Below are 24630 nucleotides of genomic sequence, written 5' to 3'. Positions count from 1 at the left end.
CAGGATGAGAGGTGTCTTTGAAGATGTTGTGCGCCCTCTGCAAACACCGTATCCCCTGGATGTCCTCGATGGCAGGGAGTGGGACACCGATGATGCGTTGGGCGATTTTCGTCACCCTCTGCAATGCCTTCCTGTTGAGCATTGAGCAGTTCCCATACCAGGCTGTGATACAGCATCAAACAGAAATGTGGTTTGATTTTTCACACAGATATATTAGGTGGTTTACTTTTTGAGCTCTTAAACTGCTTTCCACTATCCACTGATTTCTCATGTTTCGGTGTAATTCAGAATAAATAATAGGCAGGTTCCTGGTTGATTCGACTTCATGAGACTTTTATTTTCACTTGTCCTTTATTATATTCACAAACCATTCATTTTAAAGGCTTATCTTTTCAAGCATTGATCGAGTCTGTCCACAAAGAGATTAGAAGCTTCATACAGACTGTAACTAAGCACTTTATCGCCAGCTCTGGTTGCATAACATCATGAAACCAGATCCACTGGTTCTCAGATGTGTGTAAATTGTGTTAATATGGATCTTTCCAGTATAGCAAGTTCTCCATGACGCAGGTTTGATATTCTAGTCAGGATATCAGGAAACCACCAGGGAAAAGAGGCAACGCAGCAGAGCTCTGAATGCTTTTATTGATCTGTTTTCTGGAAACTGGATTGAATACAATAGCATAACATCACACTGAGGCTTTATCACACATTATCTTTGAGTCAAGCTTCACTGTCGGGAATACACAACAGACGCGATGTCTTTCTCAGACTGATGTTGCGTTACGGTGGCAGTGCAATATCTGGATGTTAGGCAAACTGAATATTTAAACAATAGTACTAGTTTCAGACAAATTCTATTTCATTCTACTCGTTTGTTTTAAATTATTTGTATAGTTTAGCGATAGATGGGGGAAGAAAGATGATCAGATAAAACAAAGGCAAACGGTTACATGTTTTCCCAAATTGTTCGTTTCTCGGTTACATTCAATACGAAGTTGAAAAACATGGCATAACGTAAAAATAAAGGTATGTAATATATTGGTTAACAACAATGCAACAGCATACTGTATAAAGTGTTTCCTATACGGCCTTATTACTTTTGTGGAAGGGAAATTAAATAGCAACAGTCTTTGTATACATGTGAAATGGGACACCCCAATTAGCTATGTGAAGCTTTACAATAAAAGCCCAGACACTAAAGAGAACATATATATCTTACCAACACTTCTAGAGTTGGAGAGAGTTTGTATTATAAAGAAACCTAATAAGCTTAAAAAAAACTAACACTAATCAAATAGCCTAAAACGAACCTAACCCTTACTACGAAATGCTCCCAAAACATTGTCAATCAGTCAAATCAATGGTATAAAACAGGTAAGATGATAAACACGTATACTGTATGACAAAGGGAAAAGCATGGTACACATCCAATGAGGTTCAGAGTAAAGGAACATGTTCACATCACAAGCAAGGGGCTTCACAAACAAAAAGTCAGGCGAAGCTCCAGCTGGCCCAGAGCATCAGCAGCGTCCCGGCGTACGAGATCAGGACTACGAGGTAGAAGCGAAACAGGAAGCCGTCGAGTTTTGAACACAGAGCCAGCCAATCAGCATGAGCCGAAGACTCGCTGTCCTCCTGAGATAATGCCAGGCGAAGAGTCACCAACTCCTGCAGGAGCCAGTCCAGACCAGAGGGAGACTCCTGGATCTCATTCAGCGAGAGCAGGTCCTCCTCCATAGATGCATCCATATCATACTCTAAAGAGAAGATCAAGGAGTCTGAGTTATAATGTGACAGTTAATCAGAGATGGCAAAAGTACACACATCCTTTACTCAAGTAGAAGTACAGATACTTGTGTTTAAAAATACTCTGGTGAAAGTAGAAGTACTGACTAAACTTCTTTACTCAAGTAAAAGTAAAGAGGCTTTGAAATGTACTTCAGTAAAAAGTACCCATAACTAGCAGCTGCTTTAAAGAGTACCTGACCTCCCTTTATATCAATAGAACAATAATGTCATTGTTAGCTAATGAATGTTTCCATGCTGAACAACGGCAACATGACAACGTTTCCATTGGTCCCTCTTCTTTAGAGAAGACCAGGAAATGATGGATACACGGATCGTGTTCAAATCAATAGGCACGCAATGACTCTAAAGAACTAGAAAATGCATTTCTTGCAGAAAATGCGTGTGAATGCTGTAAACTGTGAACATTTAAGGCTGAATTTAGCTGAAAATGCAGAAAAAGCTGAATATGTTATTAGCTGAATGGTAGCTGCTTTTAGCTAAAAAAAATGCAGAAAAAGCTGAATATTTAAAAGAAAAGGTTTAAAAAAGGTATAAACAACAACATGTATAGCCTTGATGTCCTGAAATAGCTGAATAATGTAATAGTTGAATGGGTTCTGCAGCTGAAAATAGGCTGAAGGAGTTAAATATCAGATGTAAGTAGTAGTGAATGAATTTGTATTAAGATGAGAAAAGAAAGTAAAAAGGCTTGGGAAACTTTTGAACTAACTTGATGGTGAATGATCTGTCGCCATGGCAACGGCATTTGATGACATCCCATAATACTCTTAGATGTGTTGATGGCTGCATTGTTACCAAACCTGTGAAGTTTTGGGCCATTTCGAGTATTTTCACTGAAGTTATGAGAAAACCGTGTTTCATGGTGAGCATTGTGTTGCCATGGCAACGACATTTGAAGAAATCTCAAAACTGTCACGTAGATGTCTTCACGGCTGGACTGTTAGCATACATGTGAAGTTTGCGCACACTTTGAACATTTGCATAGGAGTTATAGTGACATCATATTTTATGGCGAGGGATGCGTTTCCATGGAAACGGCATATGGTGAGATCTCAGATTTGGCGTAGAGCTGTGGAGGCATGGACCGGTGATATACAAGTGAAGATTGGGGGACGATTGGACCGTGTCCATTGGATTTATAGCGACATCAAGTTGTATGGCGAGGGATGCGTTTCCATGGAAACGGCATATGGTGAGATCTCAGATTTGGCGTAGAGCTCTTGAGGCATGGACCGGTGATATACAAGTGAAGATTGGGGGACGATTGGACAGTGTCGATTTGACTTACAGCCTCATCGTGTTTCATGGCGAGTGGTCTGTCGCCATGGCGATGACATTTGATGACACCCCATACTACGCTTAGATGCATTGATGGCTGCATCGTTATCAAACCTGTGAAGTTCTGGGCTGTTTGGAGTATTTTCACTGAAGCTATGAGAAAACCGTGTTTCAAGGCGAGCATTGTGTTGCCATGGCAACGGCATTTGGAGAAATCTCAAGACTGTCCCGAATCGTCTTCACAGCTGGACTGTTGAAGTCTGCTGCATGTCAGTTGGAGCGATGACATCATCGTGTTCCATTACACAGGTGTTTATAGTTGAACTAACGAGCTCTGTAGAGATCACAGGTTTCCATTGTTCTGAATGAGAGATGAACCTCTTACATGTGAACGTTTTGTGGAAGAACCGTAACAGATATCTGTGAAATTTCAAAACGTGAAGCATGTCAAGGAAGTTGAGTATCTGAAGTGTAATTTTTGTGTAGTTTTGGGTTAATAATGTGGCCTTTTTGGCAGTTTAACTAAAGGTGTGCGGCTGCTACCGTGAGGAAATATCTGCCTGAAATTACAATGGGCTTCAATGGAGGAATGTTGAACGTTTTTGTCACTTAATGCCCTCAAGAGGCATTTTCTTTAATATCTTTTCTTATTTTTTCTTTATTTTCCAAGCTAGGAGAGGTTTTCCTACGTTTTCCATGAAAAAATATGTCTGAGGAGTGTAGGGTTTGGGAAGTATGGCAAGTGTAAAACATTTTTGGGGGAGAATTTTGAGCTGTCCTGCACTCTGTTTTGAGATCAAAGCACTCTAGAGTTAATGAGCTGCTCCATCCACTCTAATGTAAAAATCTTAAAAATGCCTCTCTACCAAGCTCCAAACTAAATTCAATATCTCAAAAAGTTGAAAAGATATCAAAATTATTTTATACAAGTTTTATAGCTGAAGGTATTGTGATCATTTGAAAGTTGGAATGAAGTGTCTGGCTGAAATTATGTGGAAGGAGATGCATTTGGCGCAAAGTGTAGGAAAAGTGGATTTGAAGGCTCTTCCCATTGACTTCAATGTTAAAAAAAAGAGTTTAAAAAGCTGAATATTTCAAAAAGTATAAAATATTTTGAAAAAGTTGAAGGTTTCCCATCGATTCCTGAACAGGCTGAATAGTTTAATATTTGAATGGTTTCTGTAGCTGAAAATAAGCTGAAGTTATGGAGTGCCAAAGTATTGGCTGAAATAATAATAATAAGGGGAAGAACTAGAAAATGCATTTCTTGCAGAAAATGCGTGCGAATGCTGTAAACTGTGAACATTTATGGCTGAATTTAGCTGAAAATGCAGAAAAAGCTGAATATGTTATTAGCTGAATGGTAGCTGCTTTTAGCTAAAAAAATGCAGAAAAAGCTGAATATTTAAAAGAAAAGGTTTAAAAAAGGTATAAACAACAACATGTATAGCCTTGATGTCCTGAAATAGCTGAATAATGTAATAGTTGAATGGGTTCTGCAGCTGAAAATAGGCTGAAGGAGTTAAATATCAGATGTAAGTAGTAGTGAATGAATTTGTATTAAGATGAGAAAAGAAAGTAAAAAGGCTTGAGAAACTTTTGAACTAACTTGATGGTGAATGATCTGTCGCCATGGCAACGGCATTTGATGACATCCCATAATACTCTTAGATGTGTTGATGGCTGCATTGTTACCAAACCTGTGAAGTTTTGGGCCATTTCGAGTATTTTCACTGAAGTTATGAGAAAACCGTGTTTCATGGTGAGCATTGTGTTGCCATGGCAACGGCATTTGAAGAAATCTCAAAACTGTCACGTAGATGTCTTCACGGCTGGACTGTTAGCATACATGTGAAGTTTGCGCACACTTTGAACATTTGCATTGGAGTTATAGTGACATCATATTTTATGGCGAGGGATGCGTTTCCATGGAAACGGCATATGGTGAGATCTCAGATTTGGCGTAGAGCTGTGGAGGCATGGACCGGTGATATACAAGTGAAGATTGGGGGACGATTGGACCGTGTCCATTGGACTTATAGCGTCATCAAGTTGTATGGCGAGGGATGCGTTTCCATGGAAACGGCATATGGTGAGATCTCAGATTTGGCGTAGAGCTGTGGAGGCATGGACCGGTGATATACAAGTGAAGATTGGGGGACGATTGGACAGTGTCGATTTGACTTACAGCCTCATCGTGTTTCATGGCGAGTGGTCTGTCGCCATGGCGATGACATTTGATGACACCCCATACTACGCTTAGATGCATTGATGGCTGCATCGTTATCAAACCTGTGAAGTTCTGGGTTGTTTGGAGTATTTTCACTGAAGTTATGAGAAAACCGTGTTTCAAGGCGAGCATTGTGTTGCCATGGCAACGGCATTTGAAGAAATCTCAAGACTGTCCCGAATCGTCTTCACAGCTGGACTGTTGAAGTCTGCTGCATGGCAGTTGGAGTGATGACATCATCGTGTTCCATTACACAGGTGTTTATATTTGAACTAACGAGCTCTGTAGAGATCACAGGTTTCCATTGTTCTGAATGAGAGATGAACCTCTTACATGTGAACGTTTTGTGGAAGAACCGTAACAGATATCTGTGAAATTTCAAAACGTGAAGCATGTCAAGGAAGTTGAGTATCTGAAGTGTAATTTTTGTGTAATTTTGGGTTAATAATGTGGCCTTTTTGGCAGTTTAACTAAAGGTGTGCGGCTGCTACCATGAGGAAATATCTGCCTGAAATTACAATGGGCTTCGATGGAGGAATGTTGAACGTTTTTGTCACTTAATGCCCTCAAGAGGCATTTTCTTTAATATTTTTTCTTATTTTATTTTAATTTTCCAAGCTAGGAGAGGTTTTCCTACGTTTTTCATGAAAAAATATGTCTGAGGAGTGTAGGGTTTGGGAATTATGGCAAGTTTAAAACATTTTTGGGGGAGAATTTTGAGCTGTCCTGCACTCTGTTTTGAGATCAAAGCACTCTAGAGTTAATGAGCTGCTCCATCCACTCTAATGTAAAAATCTTAAAAATGCCTCTCTACCAAGCTCCAAACTAAATTCAATATCTCAAAAAGTTGAAAAGATATCAAAATTATTTTATACAAGTTTTATAGCTGAAGGTATTGTGATCATTTGAAAGTTTGAATGAAGTGTCTGGCTGAAATTATGTGGAAGGAGATGCATTTGGCGCAAAGTGTAGGAAAACAGGATTTGAAGGCATCTCCCATTGACTTCAATGTTAAAAAAAGAGTTTAAAAAGCTGAATATTTCAAAAAGTATGAAATATTTTGAAAAAGTTGAAGGTTTCCCATCGATTCCTGAACAGGCTGAATAGTTTAATATTTGAATGGTTTCTGTAGCCGAAAGTAAGCTGAAGTTATGGAGAGCTAAAGTATTGGCTGATTTGAAGGCTCTTCCCATTGACTTCAATGTTAAAAAAAGAGTTTAAAAAGCTGAATATTTCAAAAAGTATGAAATATTTTGAAAAAGTTGAAGGTTTCCCATCGATTCCTGAACAGGCTGAATAGTTTAATATTTGAATGGTTTCTGTAGCCAAAAGTAAGCTGAAGTTATGGAGAGCTAAAGTATTGGCTGATTTGAAGGCTCTTCCCATTGACTTCAATGTTAAAAAAAGAGTGTAAAAAGCTGAATATTTCAAAAAGTATAACATATTTTGAAAAAGTTGAAGGTTTCCCATCGATTCCTGAACAGGCTGAATAGTTTAATATTTGAATGGTTTCTGTAGCTGAAAATAAGCTGAAGTTATGGAAAGCCAAAATATTGGCTGAAATAATAATAATAATAATAAGGGGAAGAATAAAGATTTGAAGCACTATAGTGGAATGCTGTAAACAGCATTCGCACTAATAAAGATTTGAAGCACTATAGTGGAATGCTGTAAACAGCATTCGCACTAATAATGATCACGCATCAAACACACATTCAGACTAAAGGAACCAGCTGTTTGGAAAATGAGAGAAGTAGAAAGTACAAGTATTTGAGTTCAACATGTAAGAAGTAGAAAGTACAGGTATTTGTGTTCAACATGTGAGAAGTAGAAAGTACAGGTATTTGAGTTCAACATGTAAGAAGTAGAAAGTACAGGTATTTGAGTTCAACATGTAAGAAGTAGAAAGTACAGGTATTTGAGTTCAACATTTAAGAAGTAGAAAGTACAGGTATTAGAGTTCAACATGTAAGAAGTAGAAAGTACAGGTATTTGTGTTCAACATGTGAGAAGTAGAAAGTACAGGTATTTGAGTTCAACATGTAAGAAGTAGAAAGTACAGGTATTTGAGTTCAACATGTAAGAAGTAGAAAGTACAGGTATTTGAGTTCAACATGTAAGAAGTAGAAAGTACAGGTATTTGTGTTTCAACATGTAAGAAGTAGAAAGTATAGGTATTTGTGTTCAACATGTAAGAAGTAGAAAGTACAGGGTATTTGAGTTCAACATGTAAGAAGTAGAAAGTACAGGTATTTGTGTTCAACATGTAAGAAGTAGAAAGTACAGGTATTTGAGTTCAACATGTGAGAAGTAGAAAGTACAGGTATTTGGGTTCAACATGTAAGAAGTAGAAAGTACAGGTATTTGGGTTCAACATGTAAGAAGTAGAAAGTACAGGTATTTGGGTTCAACATGTAAGAAGTAGAAAGTACAGGTATTTGGGTTCAACATGTAAGAAGTAGAAAGTACAGGTATTTGAGTTCAACATGTAAGAAGTAGAAAGTACAGGTATTTGGGTTCAACATGTAAGAAGTAGAAAGTACAGGTATTTTGTGTTCAACATGTAAGAAGTAGAAAGTACAGGTATTTGAGTTCAACATGTAAGAAGTAGAAAGTACAGGTATTTGTGTTCAACATGTAAGAAGTAGAAAGTACAGGTATTTGGGTTCAACATGTAAGAAGTAGAAAGTACAGGTATTTGTGTTCAACATGTAAGAAGTAGAAAGTACAGGTATTTGTGTTCAACATGTAAGAAGTAGAAAGTACAGGTATTTGTGTTCAACATGTAAGAAGGTAGAAAGTACAGGTATTTGAGTTCAACATGTAAGAAGGAGAAAGTACAGGTATTTGGGTTCAACATGTAAGAAGTAGAAAGTACAGGTATTTGTGTTCAACATGTAGAAGTAGAAAGTACAGGTATTGAGTTCAACATGTAAGAAGTAGAAAGTACAGGTATTTGGGTTCAACATGTAAGAAGTAGAAAGTACAGGTATTTGTGTTCAACATGTAAGAAGTAGAAAGTACAGTATTTGGGTTCAACATGTAAGAAGTAGAAAGTACAGGTATTTGTGTTCAACATGTAAGAAGTAGAAAGTACAGGTATTTGTGTTCAACATGTAAGAAGTAGAAAGTACAGGTATTTGGGTTCAACATGTAAGAAGTAGAAAGTACAGGTATTTGAGTTCAACATGTAAGAAGTAGAAAGTACAGGTATTTGTGTTCAACATGTAAGAAGTAGAAAGTACAGGTATTTGGGTTCAACATGTAAGAAGTAGAAAGTACAGGTATTTGAGTTCAACATGTAAGAAGTAGAAAGTACAGGTATTAGAGTTCAACATGTAAGAAGTAGAAAGTACAGGTATTTGAGTTCAACATGTAAGAAGTAGAAAGTACAGGTATTTGTGTTCAACATGTAAGAAGTAGAAAGTACAGGTATTTGAGTTCAACATGTGAGAAGTAGAAAGTACAGGTATTTGAGTTCAACATGTAGAAGTAGAAAGTACAGGTATTGGGTTCAACATGTAAGAAGTAGAAAGTACAGGTATTTGTGTTCAACATGTAAGAAGTAGAAAGTACAGGTTTTTTGGGTTCAACATGTAAGAAGTAGAAAGTACAGGTATTTGTGTTCAACATGTAAGAAGTAGAAAGTACAGGTATTTGAGTTCAACATGTAAGAAGTAGAAAGTACAGGTATTTGTGTTCAACATGTAAGAAGTAGAAAGTTCAGGTATTGTGTTCAACATGTAAGAAGTAGAAAGTACAGGTATTTGGGTTCAACATGTAAGAAGTAGAAAGTACAGGTATTTGTGTTCAACATGTAAGAAGTAGAAAGTACAGGTATTTGGGTTCAACATGTAAGAAGTAGAAAGTACAGGTATTTGTGTTCAACATGTAAGAAGTAGAAAGTACAGGTATTTGGGTTCAACATGTAAGAAGTAGAAAGTACAGGTATTTGTGTTCAACATGTAAGAAGTAGAAAGTACAGGTATTTGGGTTCAACATGTAAGAAGTAGAAAGTACAGGTATTTGTGTTCAACATGTAAGAAGTAGAAAGTACAGGTATTTGAGTTCAACATGTAAGAAGTAGAAAGTACAGGTATGTGTGTTCAACATGTAAGAAGTAGAAAGTACAGGTATTTGAGTTCAACATGTAAGAAGTAGAAAGTACAGGTATTTGTGTTCAACATGTAAGAAGTAGAAAGTACAGGTATTTGAGTTCAACATGTAAGAAGTAGAAAGTACAGGTATTTGGGTTCAACATGTAAGAAATAGAAAGCACTGGTATTTGAGTTCAACATGTAAGAAGTAGAAAGTACAGGTATTTGTGTTCAACATGTAAGAAGTAGAAAGTACAGGTATTTGTGTTCAACATGTAAGAAGTAGAAAGTACAGGTATTTGAGTTCAACATGTAAGAAGTAGAAAGTACAGGTATTTGTGTTCAACATGTAAGAAGTAGAAAGTACAGGTATTTGTGTTCAACATGTAAGAAGTAGAAAGTACAGGTATTTGAGTTCAACATGTAAGAAGTAGAAGTACAGGTATTTGTGTTCAACATGTAAGAAGTAGAAAGTACAGGTATTTGTGTTCAACATGTAAGAAGTAGAAAGTACAGGTATTTGTGTTCAACATGTAAGAAGTAGAAAGTACAGGTATTTGTGTTCAAAATGTAAGAAGTAGAAAGTACAGGTATTTGTGTTCAACATGTAAGAAGTAGAAAGTACAGGTATTTGTGTTCAACATGTAAGAAGTAGAAAGTACAGGTATTTGGGTTCAACATGTAAGAAGTAGAAAGTACAGGTATTTGAGTTCAACATGTAAGAAGTAGAAAGTACAGGTATTTGGGTTCAACATGTAAGAAGTAGAAAGTACAGGTATTTGTGTTCAACATGTAAGAAGTAGAAAGTACAGGTATTTGTGTTCAACATGTAAGAAGTAGAAAGTACAGGTATTTGTGTTCAACATGTAAGAAGTAGAAAGTACAGGTATTTGTGTTCAACATGTAAGAAGTAGAAAGTACAGGTATTTGTGTTCAACATGTAAGAAGTAGAAAGTACAGGTATTTGGGTTCAACATGTAAGAAGTAGAAAGTACAGGTATTTGAGTTCAACATGTAAGAAGTAGAAAGTACAGGTATTGTGGGTTCAACATGTAAGAAGTAGAAAGTACAGGTATTTGTGTTCAACATGTAAGAAGTAGAAAGTACAGGTATTTGAGTTCAGCATGTAAGAAGTAGAAAGTACAGGTATTTGTGTTCAACATGTAAGAAGTAGAAAGTACAGGTATTTGTGTTCAACATGTAAGAAGTAGAAAGTACAGGTATTTGAGTTCAACATGTAAGAAGTAGAAAGTACAGGTATTTGGGTTCAACATGTAAGAAGTAGAAAGTACAGGTATTTGTGTTCAAAATGTAAGAGGTCAAAGTAAAAAGTCGTCAGAAAAATAAGTAGTGGAGTAAAGTACTGATACCAGAACAATGTACTTAAGTACAGTAACAAAGTATTTGTACTCCACTACTTCCCAGAGTATTTTTAAACATGAGTATCTGTACTGGAGTAAAGGATGTATGTACTTTTGCCATCTCTGGTCCTCCAGCTTGAAGCTCACCTGTGGACAGGTTGATGTGATCGAGGGTCCTGGTGGAGGTCAAAGCGCTCTCCGTGAACCCGTGCCCCACAGATCCGTATTTGTCGAGCAGGCAGGCGGACACGGACATCTGCCGGACCTCCGCCTCGCTGTGGTGCAGCAGCTTCACCACCAGGATGGACTTAGTGAGGCTCAGCATCAACATGGCCATAGACACCGCGAAGAACACGCCTGCAGAGTTTAGTTTATTTGTTTATCGTGTCGTGGACAGTCCCCATTGATCGACTGTCACAAATAACAGTAAATGGAGCAGCTTTAGCCGACATTGCTAAACTCCAGCTGTTGTCCGCGGACAGATGATAATAGACACCCTTAAAATCACAATAAAAAGAGAAACAGAGGAGAGACAATAACCAGAGTGATGCATTATTAATATTCAGAACTTAGATTAGATGTGCTTTAATGATCTCAGGTTTGGAAACCACATATTCACAATGACAACAAAACTGATGCTAATACTTAATAATTTGTTTTAATAAGAAAATGTAGAGAAAATATACAGGATCATTAATTATCCACGAAATTTCAAAACTCTTCCTAAGATTAAACATTACGGTTATGTTCTTTTGAAATGAATATCAACTTGTTTTATTAACTTTGTTACAGAAACCACTAAACCACTGTTTCCTGCAAGTAAATGCTCGAAAAGACAGTATTTTTAATTTGGAAGTAATGTTGGAGTTGTTTCCTCTTGTATCAGTCATGATTGATTTGCACTGAAAGTAACTGAGCAATGTGGAAAATAACTTCACTGATTGCCTTTGTTATTTGTTCAAAATAAGCTTGGCCCAATGTTAATTTAAGAACTCTTCCTAAGTTAAAACATAATAGCTTTCTTTAAAATGTATCTTCTATTCTTTGCATTATCAATCAATCAATCAATCAATGTTTATTTATAACCCAATATCACAAATGCTACATTTGTCTCAGTGGTCTTCACAGTTTGTACAGAATATAAGTATAACAATACGACACCCACTGTCCTTAGACCCTCTGTCCTTAGACCCTCTGTCCTTAGACCCTCACATACTTGAGGTCTCTCATTTTGAACTTCGGAGTAATGTTGTCAGTAGTTTAGGATTAAGCTCAAATGTTCACAAAAACAATCCTATGAATATTAAAATCTCTAAATGTTTTTGGAGCTGTGCTGAAATGAATGTAACCTTCCTGTTGTCCTTGGGTCAAATTTGACCCGTTTCCCAATTATTTTATCCAAATTGATAGCATAGCAGATTTGTAGAATTAGTCAACATTTTTGCCTTTTTTTAAACTCAGAATTTAGGTTTGAATTTGCGTAAATGAAGTCTATTGACTGTACATTTTTGAAAAGAAGAGTAACTCTTAAATCGGAGTAAAGTGTGCTCAAAAGGTGCTACACAGATTTGCGTAATTATTTATACTATATGCTTTAAAAACAACCCTGAGGACAAAAGTTGCACAGTTGATAGGAAGACAACCCAAGGGTTAATAAATACGGACCAATGAGCGGCGTCCTGAGCGCGGTGTGGGGCAGCTCGTCCGTCAGGTTGACTCTGAACACGGTGTATCCCAACAGGATGCTGATCTTAAACACGATGCGGGTCCCGCTGTCCAGAGGCAGATAGAAGCTCGTCACGTCCACCAGCATCAGGAAGATACTGGGGATCAGCAGGCCCACCACGTACAGCAGGGGGCGCCGCCGGATCAGGACCTGAGGGGAGGGGGGGAATAAGGAACACAGAAAGAAAGAATTAAGAAAACAGACATCAATACAAAAAGGAGAAAAAGACAAAGAATCAAGAACGATTGGGAAAGATTAAGTATTTTTTTGTATTAAGAGGAAATAATTAGAAAGATTTAATCAAGCAAAAAAAATGGAAGAATTAATTCAAAGAAAAATAAATAATTGAAATAATAGTAGAAATGTAAATGAAAATGATAAAAAAAAAAGAAACACTTACTTAATATATATAATTTATGTAAAAGCAATTAAGAAAACTTTTCAAGAAGACATAAGAAATAATTAATACATATACAATAAAAAAGAAATAATTTAAATGCTTAAAGAAAAGCAAATGATAAAGTTAAAAAATATATATTCAACAAAGAAATAAATGAATAAAATATCAACAAAGTGAAAATCAAGAAAGAAACAGAAAGTGAGATTTGGAATATCAGACTTTTACTAGCAATGGAGTATTTTGACATCTATGTATCGGTACATATACTGAAGTACACGCTCTGAATCTTCTTCCATTAGCAGAAAGCCTTTCGCTCTCTGAGCTGCATGAATAGCTCCCTGCTCTCCACCTGCACTAACAAGCAGTCCATTGATTAGGAGCCACTGAGACAGTCTCATTATACCCCCCCCCCCCCCCCCATCCCCATCCCTCTTTATCTGTCTCTTTACTTGCCAGAAACAGCCCCCCCCCCATCATCTGGCGTTAGCTCACTATCCTGATCCATGAAGGCCAATTGCTTTACACTTTACTGCTAACCCTCAGAGGGCAACAGTTAAAAGCTCGCCATCGATAAGCAATCACTGCAACGTGCTCACTGGTGTATCACACAGAGAGCTGCAGGAATGAGTCCTAAAACCTAGGAATGAGTTTGTCACAGTAGAGCGAAGGAAGCAGGACCCAAATGCAGATTAACCTGATATACCTTTATTTCAAGGATAATGAAAAATAGAACTAGGACAGACAGAACACTCACCGGTGAACACAGTCAACAACGAAAGACGAACCGACAAAGACAGACAGAAAAACCAGAACTTAAATACACACAAGACTAATCACACAAACAAGACACAGGTGAGGAGGGAGGAGAAAACACAGGGGCCACAGGTGAACACAATCGGGTAATCAGACACACCAGGGAAACTAACGACAGGGAACCACAGACAGATCCAAACAAGACAAAACACAACGCAGAAAGAAAACCAAAAACAGATCTAGACAAGACACCACAAAGACAGATCGTGACAGTACCCCCCCCCTCAAGGGACGGATCCCAGACGTCCCAAAAAAAGAACACAAAAGTCCAAAGCCTCAAGCAGGGTGGGTGGAGGGGGTCCGGAGGAGGGACGTATCACTAGGCCACCAGGGTGGGTGGAGGGGGTCAGGAGGACGGGACTGAGCTGACCGCCCAGAGGCACAGCAGAGGACCAGGAAGGGATCTCGGGCGGACGGCCCGGGGGCAAGGCAGAGTTCAAAAAGGGGGATTCGGGCAGACGGCCCGGGGGCAAGGCAGAGTCTAAGGTGGGGGGACTCGGGCGGCCGAGCATGAGGGCGAAGGCAGCGGCAGGAAGAGTCAGGGGGCCGGGCTCGAGGACGAGGGCAGCGGCAGGAAGAGTCAGGGGGCCGGGATCGCGGGCGAAGACCACGGCTCACAGAGAGCCGGGATCGAGGGCGAAGACCGCGGCTCTCAGGGGGCCGGGATCGCGGGCGAAGACCACGGCTCACAGAGGGCCGGGATCGAGGGCGAAGACCGCGGCTCTCAGGGGGCCGGGCTCGAGGGCGAAGACCGCGGCTCTCAGGGGGCCGGGCTCGAGGGCGAAGACCAGAGAGCTCCGGAGGCCGGGCAGGAAGGCGCTGACGGGCCAGCGCCGGAGGCCGGGCAGGACCCGGTGTCGGCCGGACAGGAACCGGAGCTGGTGGGACAGGCCTCGGCAGGATCCCCCACGGAAGAGGACCAGGACACGGGATTGGCAGGACCCCCGGCGAGACAGAGGATGGCGGGGCCTCCAACGGAACAGGACAAGGGGTTGGCAGGACCCCCGGCAGGAGAGTAGACGGCGGGACCTCCAACGGGACAGGACATAGGGTTGGCAGGACCCCCGGCAGGAGAGTAGTCGGCGGGGCCTCCAACGAGACAGGACAAGGAGCTGGCAGGACCCCCGGCAGGAGAGTAGACGGCGGGACCTCCAACGGGACAGGACAAAGGGTTGGCAGGACCCCCGGCAGGTGAGTAGTCGGCGGGGCCTCCAACGGCACAGGACAAAGGGTTGGCAGGACCCCCGGCAGGAGAGTAGTCGGCGGGACCGCCAACGAGACAGGACAAGGAGCTGGCAGGACCCCCGGCAGGAGAGTAGACGGCGGGACCTCCAACGGGACAGACATACGATTGGTAAGACCCCCGGCAGAGGAGTAGTCGACGGGGCCTCCAACGGGACAGGACATGGAGTTGGCAGGACCCCCAGCGGAACCTCCAACGGACCAGGACATTGGGTAGGGACTTGAGACGTGACTCGAGAGGGGACTCGAGAGGAGACTAGAGGAGAGACTAGAGGAGGGACTAAAGGAGGGAACTCGAGAGGGGACTCGAGAGGGGACTCGAGAGGGGACTCGCGAGGGGAACTAGAGGACGGACTAGAGAGGGGACTAAAGGAGGGACTAGAGAGGGGACTAGAGGAGGGACTAAAGGAGGGAACTGGAGAGGGGACTCGAGAGGGGACTCGGGTAGGAACTTGAGAGGTGACTAGAGAGGGGACTGGAGAGGGAACTGGAGAGGAGACTCGAGAGGGGACTCGAGAAGGGACTGGAGAGGGGACTCGAGAGGGAACCTGAGAGGAGACTGGAGAGGGGACTCGAGAGGGAACTCGAGAGGGGACTTGGGTAGGAACTGGAGAGGGGACTCAGGTAGGAACTTGAGAGGGGACTCGGGTAGGAACTTGAGAGGGGACTTGAGAGGGAACTTGTGTCGGTCGGTACGCCGACAGGACACGGGGAGCTGGCGTCGTCTGGGGAGCCAGCAAGAGACGAGGTGCTGGAGTCGGCCGGTACGCCGACAAGACTCTGGGAGCTGGCGTCGGCTGGGGAGCCAGCAGGAGACGAGGTGCTGGAGTCGGCCGGTACACCGACAAGACTCGGGGAGCTGGTGTTGGCTGGAGAGCCAACAGGAGACGAGGTGCTGGAGTCGGCCGGTACGCCGACAAGACTCGGGGAGCTGGCGTCGGCTGGGGAGCCAGCAGGAGACGAGGTGCTGGAGTCGGGACCATGACTGCTGGAGCCGGTACTTGAGCCGGAACCATGGCTGGAACTGGGGCCGGAACCATGGCTGCTGGGCCCGGTACTTGAGCCGGAATCATGGCTGGAACTGGGGCCGGAACCATGGTTGTATGGGCCAGCTCTGGTGCAGGGACCACGGTTGTAAGATTCAGTTCTGGAGCCGGAAACATGGCTATAAGGTCCGGAGCTGAAGCCTGGATCATGGCTGTGTGGGCCGGTTTTGGAGCCGGAAACATGGCTGCTGGGGCCGGCACTGGAGCCGGAACCATGGCTGCTGGGCAAGGAACCGGAACACGAATCCATGGCTGTGTGGGGTGGTACTGGAGCACGGTACCATGGCTATGTGGGATGGTACTGGAGCACGGTACCATGGCTGCTGGGTCCGGCACTGGAGCCGGAACCATGGCTGTTGGGGCCTGTACTGGAGCCGGAACCATGGCTGCTGGGGCTCGGGCTGCTAGCCTGGCCTTGCGACGACTCCTCTTAGCAGCCTCCTGAATACTCCGTGGACCTCCATAAGCCTGACGAGTTCCGGAATACGACTCCTGGACAGGAGCAGGAACTGGGGCAGAAGCACGGGTTGACTTCAAGCGGAACCCACCAAGGCGTATGGGGCCAGGTTGGGAATTGGGAGACAGGGAGCTAGCATGCCTGGAATCACATGCTTGAAGGAAGTCCAAAATCCAGCCAGGTAAAAACTCAACAAAACATGGTTCTCTGCTGCCAACCGGAGCGCCTCTACCAGAGCGGCCCTCTTCTGCCGAACACTGGATGCTCCCTTCCACCAATCGAAGCAGCAAGCCAGATAGAAAGTTAAATGCTGTAATTCAACCTCCCATGGATCATCTGCTGGGTCCATTTTGTGGTCGGTTCGTTCTGTCACGGTAGAGCGAAGGAAGCAGGACCCAAATGCAGATTAACCTGATATACCTTTATTTCAAGGATAATGAAAAATAGAACTTGGACAGACAGAACACTCACCGGTGAACACAGTCAACAACGAAAGACGAACCGACAAAGACAGACAGAAAAACCAGAACTTAAATACACACAAGACTAATCACACAAACAAGACACAGGTGAGGAGGGAGGAGAAAACACAGGGGCCACAGGTGAACACAATCGGGTAATCAGACACACCAGGGAAACTAACGACAGGGAACCACAGACAGATCCAAACAAGACAAAACACAACGCAGACAGAAAACCAAAAACAGATCTAGACAAGACACCACAAAGACAGATCGTGACAGAGTTAGCAGCACTTCCTGTTCCTTCGTCTGGAAGTTAAAGGTCCCCTGTTATACTGTGGTATAAAATAAATGTCATGTCAAAATCAGTGTAGAAACCATCCTACAGTATGAAGGCTTTTCACTTTTTGAAAGGAAGGAGAAAGCTAAGAGTAATTCAGTTTTGAGTCCTAAAACCCAGGAATGAGTGAGCATTTTAGCACTTCCTGTTCCCTCGTCTGGAAGTCAATGGTTTTTTGAATGTGTTTTTTGTTGTTAACCTGAAACAAGGTCTGTTGAAAAATTGCGCCGATGATGATCTCTTTGGCTCGTCTCCAACTCTGCCTTTTTTTCGTATTATTTCAGTGTTTGTTTCTATTTTATTTGTATTTACTTGCACTATGTTATCTGTTTTATTGTGTTCGCTGTTGGAGGAGCCTGGTACCTAAGATTTTCATTGACATATCTACACTGTAGCTACTGTATGTATGACAATAACAGCCTTGAATCTTGAATCGTGGTTAACACAAGATTTTCTGTTTAAAAAAAGTCAGTAAATACCCCACTGGTGAATTCAAAAAGGCGGTTGCTAACAAGTGTCTAAATGAGACGACCAAATGTCATCACGCCCAACGTTACACATAAGGACAACGCGTACGTTGAACTGGAGTTGGGCGTAGTCGGTGTCGTCCTGGTGGATCAGCCAATAGCTGGAGGGGATGGACAACAGTTCCCATTCTCCGTCATTCATGAACTTCCTCTTGTCGTTAGCGATGGCCTCGGCGCTCCTCCACAGAGCCAGGTCTATTTCCTTCACTGTCAGAGGGAGAGAGAGAGAGGAAAAGTATGAGGTGGCTTACATTTGGAGATGCATTTCTGGTAAACTGACCTAACTTTATTCTATGATGTAGCTTGTTGAATGCTCTTGAAGGAACCTTTAGTTAAGTTTGGTCATGCTCCCCATTAGCTTTTCTTTTTTAAAGCAGTTGAACCAAAATCCTGTTCCTCATAGGTATGGTAATGTTGTATTGTGGTAATGTTGTATTGTTTTGTAAGCGTGTTCAAAAGTATATTATACTTATACTGTTATTTGTGATTGCACCATCGGGAATGCTTGGAATTTCGCTGTACTCTGTGTAGTGACACTAAAGGAATCTAATCTAATGACAACTCTCCTCCGCAAAGATGTTTATTCATGTATCTCAGAGACTGACCTGAGTGCAGCCAGCTGCGGAAAGTCAGGCTGCAGTTCTGCTTGTCGAAGGGGAAGGCGTACATCTCCAAACTGCAGGCCAGAACCACCTGCATGGGCCGGTAGTTCTTCACCATCCCTGACGAGTTCACGTACACGTAGGGGATCGTGACGGGCTTCCCCTCGTCCACACTGAGGACACAGGAAGGAGAGGCGAGGAGAATAAGATAAGGGTTGGGAAAATAGTTAATATACGCTTCCAATATGAGAGTAACATGATAACAAAGGTATCAACTGAAGCTGTGAACATGACAGGATGTGTGATTACCTAGAAGAGCATCAGGACTGTTTGAGGCATATGATAGCTATGTGATTAACATGATGATTCAGCCTCTATGGAGAGAGACATCAAGCATGCTCATTTCTGACGTGGAGCTAATCTGAAGTAAACATTGAATACTGCTTTCTATTCCTCCATCTTGTGACTGTGTAACTCCCTCTCTTGGATATCAGCATGTGAAGGACACTGTTCAGGAACTAGTTGATGCTCGGTATGTGATGACTACTTCCATTCTGGAGAGGATCACAGACACATGGATCCTGAGGTTGAAGCTCAAGCCGGGGACGAGTGATACTTTTCTAACAGAATATAAGGAGTACTTTATTTGGGAAATGATTTTGTTGCAGCAGCATAAAAAGAAATGGCACTGTACAATACAAATGTAAAGACTAGAAATAAACAAGAAAGTAGAAAATATACTTGTTGAATTAGAAAATGTACAGTAACAAATATAAAGCAAGTTATTATATATACATAAGTATGTGAGGCATGGAATATTAAATGTTAAACTGAATACATAAATGTAAAATGTACGTAATGAGTAGAAGAAGTTGAATACTGAAGGAAACTGTAAAATGAGAACGAATTGTAATTTCTTACAATTCACTAATGATGACGTCAGGTGTCCAGATGGCGTCAGAGGACAGAGAGATTTCATTAATACCATCAAACTCCTCCGGGTCCCAAACCAGGAACTCATCCGTCCAGATCTGAACAATTATATCATTTATGGATTAGCAAACATTTAAAAACACCATCAAGTCCTAAACAATAAACTGGATGTAATTGATCAAGTGTAATCCAATCTTTAAATCAATACAATTGAGCTGTTTCATTTCTATAATATGGATTTTATGAAGGAGAAAAGTGTTTGTTACACGAGAAACAAAAATAAACGTGTACCTGTCTGTACCAAATACTGGTGGTTATGCTCTGCGTCTTTCCATCCTGCGGGGAAACGAGAAAGTTCAAGTTGTAGCCAATACATTCATGTATTTTAAAGGGGACCTATCATGCAAAATGCACTTTTTGATGTCTTTTCTACATAAACATGTGTCCCCGGTGTGTCGGGGAACTCACGCAGCGTCATCAAATAAAACCCTCTCTCTTTTCCTCCGTACACAAATCTCTAAAAACGGGGAACAACGGAGCTGATCCAGATTTGCGTCCGATATGACGTAATATCTGAAATGTGGACCCACGGCCCGATCAGAAACGTTGCTATCAGAAACAATGGCCGACTGTTTTGGACGTAATATGGTCTGTGTTTACATTAGCATCGCTAACACTCAGAGCTAACCTGTACTGGAGAGCATGTGTGTGAAGAAGCAGGAAGTAAAAAGGAACTCACCTTGTGGTATAACCGGCAAGAGAGAAAGCCTTTGAGCTCCAGACTGTTTCAGAGAGAATCCTTGATAATCCATGATATGGCGTTTCATCACGGCAGAATTTAGTTTAGACCAGGGGTGGGCAACCTCTGGCACGCTGCACCGTAACCAGTGGCATGCTAGGAATAAGTGTGCAAAATATTTTTTTTTTTTAAATCGGATCCTGAACGAGACCGCCGCCAGAGCGCGTCTCCCCGTTACCTGCAGAAGGAGCATGCACGCAGCGCAGCCCCGCTCTCTTTATCTCCAGGTGACTTTCTGCCGCTTTCCTCCGTGGTGCTGATCGTTTCACCACGGAGGAAAGCACTTCACTAATTGCAGTACCCATAAGGAACTGTGCAAAGGCCGCAGTTTTCACATGGCTGTGTCTTTAGTTGAAAGCCCAGTGGCGATCTGCTCATCTCTCATCGAAATAATATGCTACACAGGGGCGGACTGAACATCTGTGTGTTCTGGAGAATCACAGAACGGACGATCGTCCTTATTATTATGCCGTTCAAATCAATTATTAAAATGTATTTGTTAAATTCGGCATCATGTAAGTTGCGCTGACAGGTCCACACACTGCTTCCCCGCAGCGAGGCTCCCCCGTTAATTTTTATTAATGGCACTTCATATCAAAAAGGTTGCAGACCCCTGGTTTAGACAGTAGCTGCCGGGTCCCGCATGAGCTCAGCCCCCTCCTTTTCTTTTTATCAATTTCTTTATTTTGTAAAGCTTTATCCCCAAATCAGTTTGAAACAGGAAGTGAAATAGAGGGATATGAGGCATGGCTAGAATGATCTGTTTGGTATTTGGAGCAAAACACTTAATAGACATGTTTCTATATATTTTTATATATCTGAGACCTACCTTATGCTATTGCCTAAAAATAGCATGATAGGTGACCTTTGAGATAAGATTATAGAAGATACATGTGTTCAAAGGCCCATAGGGTGCATCAATTACAGTGGAACAGAGGGATATAAGAACAACCCAAATACAAATAACAAAAGGTCTAATTTTTCTCAAATTTGCATTTTTCGAAAACTAATATAATAATTTGAAAATTTATTAAATAATTATTAATAGGATTTATTTTATATTTTAAGCTCAAGTCTCGTTTGGCTGTGAGTAGATTATTGTTTAAAATATTGTTTTTATTATTGTTGTTTGGATCCCTAATGACCTATTAGTTTAAAAGGAAACCAGAACATTTCCCTCTTTTACAGCATGCAGCCAACGAGGTATTGTTGGTATTTACTTTGATTCACTCTGGGAAAAAGTTATCGTGCATGCTGTTCTTTATGTAATATGCTCTTTCTTTTACTGTTTAAAATGTGTGTTTACGAATATTCAAGGTTTTTTTAATAACATAAAACCTACAAGTAATCTGTATGTGGTTGCTTATTTAAAGCTATAGGTACTTATTGTTTTATTTTATATAATAGTTTTAACCACTTTATTCATCCGACTGTGTTTATACAGTATATGCACCATGTTCATGTGTTTTCGTGTTTCGCTCAAAATACCGAACAGATCATGCATTTTAGACATCCCTCATACCCCTCTGTTTCAGCCCTGTTTTCAAAAGGGCTGATTCTATGTCTGTAGATGTAAAGGTCCCCTATCATACTGTTTTTCATCAATATATCACAGGTCTCAGATATATCCAGAGCCTGTCTCTGATTGGCTGAAACACCAAACAGATCATGGCAGCATTACCCATAATCCCCTCTGTTTCAGCCCTGTTTCCAAAGTGCTGATTCTCTGTCTGTTACTTTAGATGAAAATAAGGAGCCCCTCCCCACGCCCCTCTGAGAGAGATTTGGTTACAAAGAACTCAATGGAGCTCTAGGAGGAGATTCAGGTGATAAGGGGGGGGGGGGGTTACCTTGGTTGCTGATTGGCTAATGGTTACACAAGACAAAACATCGTTATGACATCATAAAGTGGCCAAAATCTGATCAGCTCATTTTCAGACAGGTTTTTATAGAAATGGATCAAAAAGAGAGAGAATCTTTGTTCCTGAAACTTTCAGAGTCTCTTTCCACAGAGGGGACACATGTTGATGTAGAAGAGACATGAAGAAGAGGGGACACATGTTGATGTAGAAGAGACATGAAGAAGAGGGGACACATGTTGATGTAGAAGAGACATGAAGAAGAGGGGACACATGTTGATGTAGAAGAGACATGAAGAAGAGGGGACACATGTTGATGTAGAAGAGACATGAAGAAGAGGAGACACATGTTGATGTAGAAGAGAGATGAAGAAGAGGGGACACATGTTGATGTAGAAGAGACATGAAGAAGAGGGGACACATGTTGATGTAGAAGAGACATGAAGAAGAGGGGACACATGTTGATGTAGAAGAGACATGAAGAAGAGGGGACACATGTTGATGTAGAAGAGACATGAAGAAGAGGGGACACATGTTGATGGAGAAGAGACATGAAGAAGAGGGGACACATGTTGATGGAAGAAGAGACATGAAGAAGAGGGGACACATGTTGATGTAGAAGAGACATGAGGAAGAGGGGACACATGTTGATGTAGAAGAGACATGAAGAAGAGGGGACACATGTTGATGTAGAAGAGACATGAAGAAGAGGGGACACATGTTGATGTAGAAGAGACATGAAGAAGAGGGGACACATGTTGATGTAGAAGAGACATGGAGAAGAGGGGACACATGTTGATGTAGAAGAGACATGAAGAAGAGGGGACACATGTTGATGTAGAAGAGACATGAAGAAGAGGGGACACATGTTGATGTAGAAGAGACATGAAGAAGAGGGGACACATGTTGATGTAGAAGAGACATGAAGAAGAGGGGACACATGTTGATGTAGAAGAGACATGAAGAAGAGGGGACACATGTTGATGTAGAAGAGACATGAGAAGAGGGGACACATGTTGATGTAGAAGAGACATGGAGAAGAGGGGACACATGTTGATGTAGAAGAGACATGAAGAAGAGGGGACATATGTTGATGTAGAAGAGACATGAAGAAGAGGGGACACATGTTGATGTAGAAGAGACATGAAGAAGAGGGGACACATGTTGATGTAGAAGAGACATGAAGAAGAGGGGACACATGTTGATGTAGAAGAGACACGAAGAAGAGGGGACACATGTTGATGTAGAAGAGACATGAAGAAGAGGGGACACATGTTGATGTAGAAGAGACATGAAGAAGAGGGGACACATGTTGATGTAGAAGAGACATGAAGAAGAGGGGACACATGTTGATGTAGAAGAGACACGAAGAAGAGGGGACACATGTTGATGTAGAAGAGACACGAAGAAGAGGGGACACATGTTGATGTAGAAGAGACATGAAGAAGAGGGGACACATGTTGATGTAGAAGAGACACGAAGAAGAGGGGACACATGTTGATGTAGAAGAGACATGAAGAAGAGGGGACACATGTTGATGTAGAAGAGACACGAAGAAGAGGGGACACATGTTGATGTAGAAGAGACATGAAGAAGTGCATTTTGCACGATAGGTGACCTTTCAAGTTGGATGTGTTGTGTTTTTCTCACCACTTCCAGCACGGACTGCAGCAGCAGGTCGATGTACACGGTGGTGATGCTCGTCCAGTTGTTCACGGGTCGGACCCCACAGTCATATTTCCTGAGGAGGGTCCGGGTCAGCTGGTTCAGAGCCGACCTCTTGGGCTTCTCTGGGATCCCCTCAGCCAGAGGAGCTGGGGAACACAAAACAAAGACACAGTAAAAACTTAGCAGAGTGTGTACAGAGGTACCTTTTAGTAAAGTATAATCACCACAGTGTCGAAATACAGTAATAGTAGTCCTGCATTCAAAAAAAGTAAATGGCATCAAAATGTAGTTAAAGTATCAAAACTAAAAGTACTTATTGTGCAGAATGGCCCATTTCAGAATCATGTATACACAGAGTTATTATATCAACCAAATACCCTGACCTCGGTGCAGAATTGGCTTGATGCTTTCACAATGTTTACACGATGATATTTTGATTAATAATCATCATTAATTTGGTTTTAATGGCTAAGCAGTAGTGGACAAAAGTAATCAGATCCTCTACTTAAGTCAAAGTACTAATATCACAGTCTATACAGAAGTATTATCAGCTAAATGCACTCAAGTATCAACAGTAAAAGTACTCACTGTGCGGAAGTGTTGTATCATTATGGAATATTATATTATTCAATTTTTATCATTATAAAATACATATAAGTGTTTTTTAATGTTGAAATGTGTCAATAAGTGGCACATTTTGTAGAAGTAACGAGTGCATTGATAACATTAACACATATTTGTCAAATGTAGACAAGAGCCTTATACAATGTAAAGATATTCACAACCTAAGACAATATGTAGCCAGATGTTACGATATAGATTAAATATATGAACATTTCCCAGCCTGACCTGCAGATCATTCTTAGAGTAAGAAATGAAATTGTCTTACCTAGCAGTGTGAGCCAAATGAGAAACATGACGGGAAAACAAAGATCCAGATTTCACTTGAATTTCTGCCGGTTTGTTGACATAAAAATAT

General features: G+C 41.4%; 2 protein-coding genes across 3 annotated transcripts in view; one reads left to right on the top strand and one right to left on the bottom strand.

Moving 5' to 3' along the window:
* usp28 (ubiquitin specific peptidase 28) overlaps positions 1 to 24630 on the top strand; it is an 89030-nt gene that overhangs the window by 9736 nt on the left and 54664 nt on the right. The gene's annotated exons all lie outside the window — the stretch shown is intronic.
* Positions 993 to 24568, bottom strand: htr3b (5-hydroxytryptamine (serotonin) receptor 3B). Its single transcript, XM_034233356.1, has 9 exons — positions 24541 to 24568; positions 23634 to 23797; positions 19617 to 19661; positions 19314 to 19423; positions 18396 to 18565; positions 17840 to 17997; positions 12444 to 12654; positions 10926 to 11135; positions 993 to 1760 (listed from the first exon to the last, which is right to left on the bottom strand). Exons 1-9 carry the CDS (start codon positions 24566 to 24568, stop codon positions 1495 to 1497), a joined length of 1362 nt encoding a protein of 453 aa, XP_034089247.1. The 3' UTR covers positions 993 to 1494.

This window comes from Gymnodraco acuticeps, unplaced genomic scaffold (genome assembly GCF_902827175.1).
Source record: "Gymnodraco acuticeps unplaced genomic scaffold, fGymAcu1.1, whole genome shotgun sequence".
NCBI classification, from domain to species: Eukaryota; Metazoa; Chordata; class Actinopteri; order Perciformes; family Bathydraconidae; genus Gymnodraco; species Gymnodraco acuticeps.
The sequence above is the reverse complement of the archived record's forward strand: the minus strand, read 5'-3'. Positions and strand labels throughout refer to the sequence as shown.

Excerpts from the sequence above, each read along its gene's own strand:
- htr3b (XM_034233356.1), bottom strand. The coding sequence starts at position 24,568 with ATGTTTCTCATTTGGCTCACACTGCTAG. Across the intron at positions 19,424-19,616 it reads CCAGTATTTGGTACAGACAG|ATCTGGACGGATGAGTTCCT; the intron begins GTACACGTTTAT and ends ATAATTGTTCAG. Across the intron at positions 17,998-18,395 it reads CCGCAGCTGGCTGCACTCAG|TGAAGGAAATAGACCTGGCT; the intron begins GTCAGTCTCTGA and ends TCCCTCTGACAG.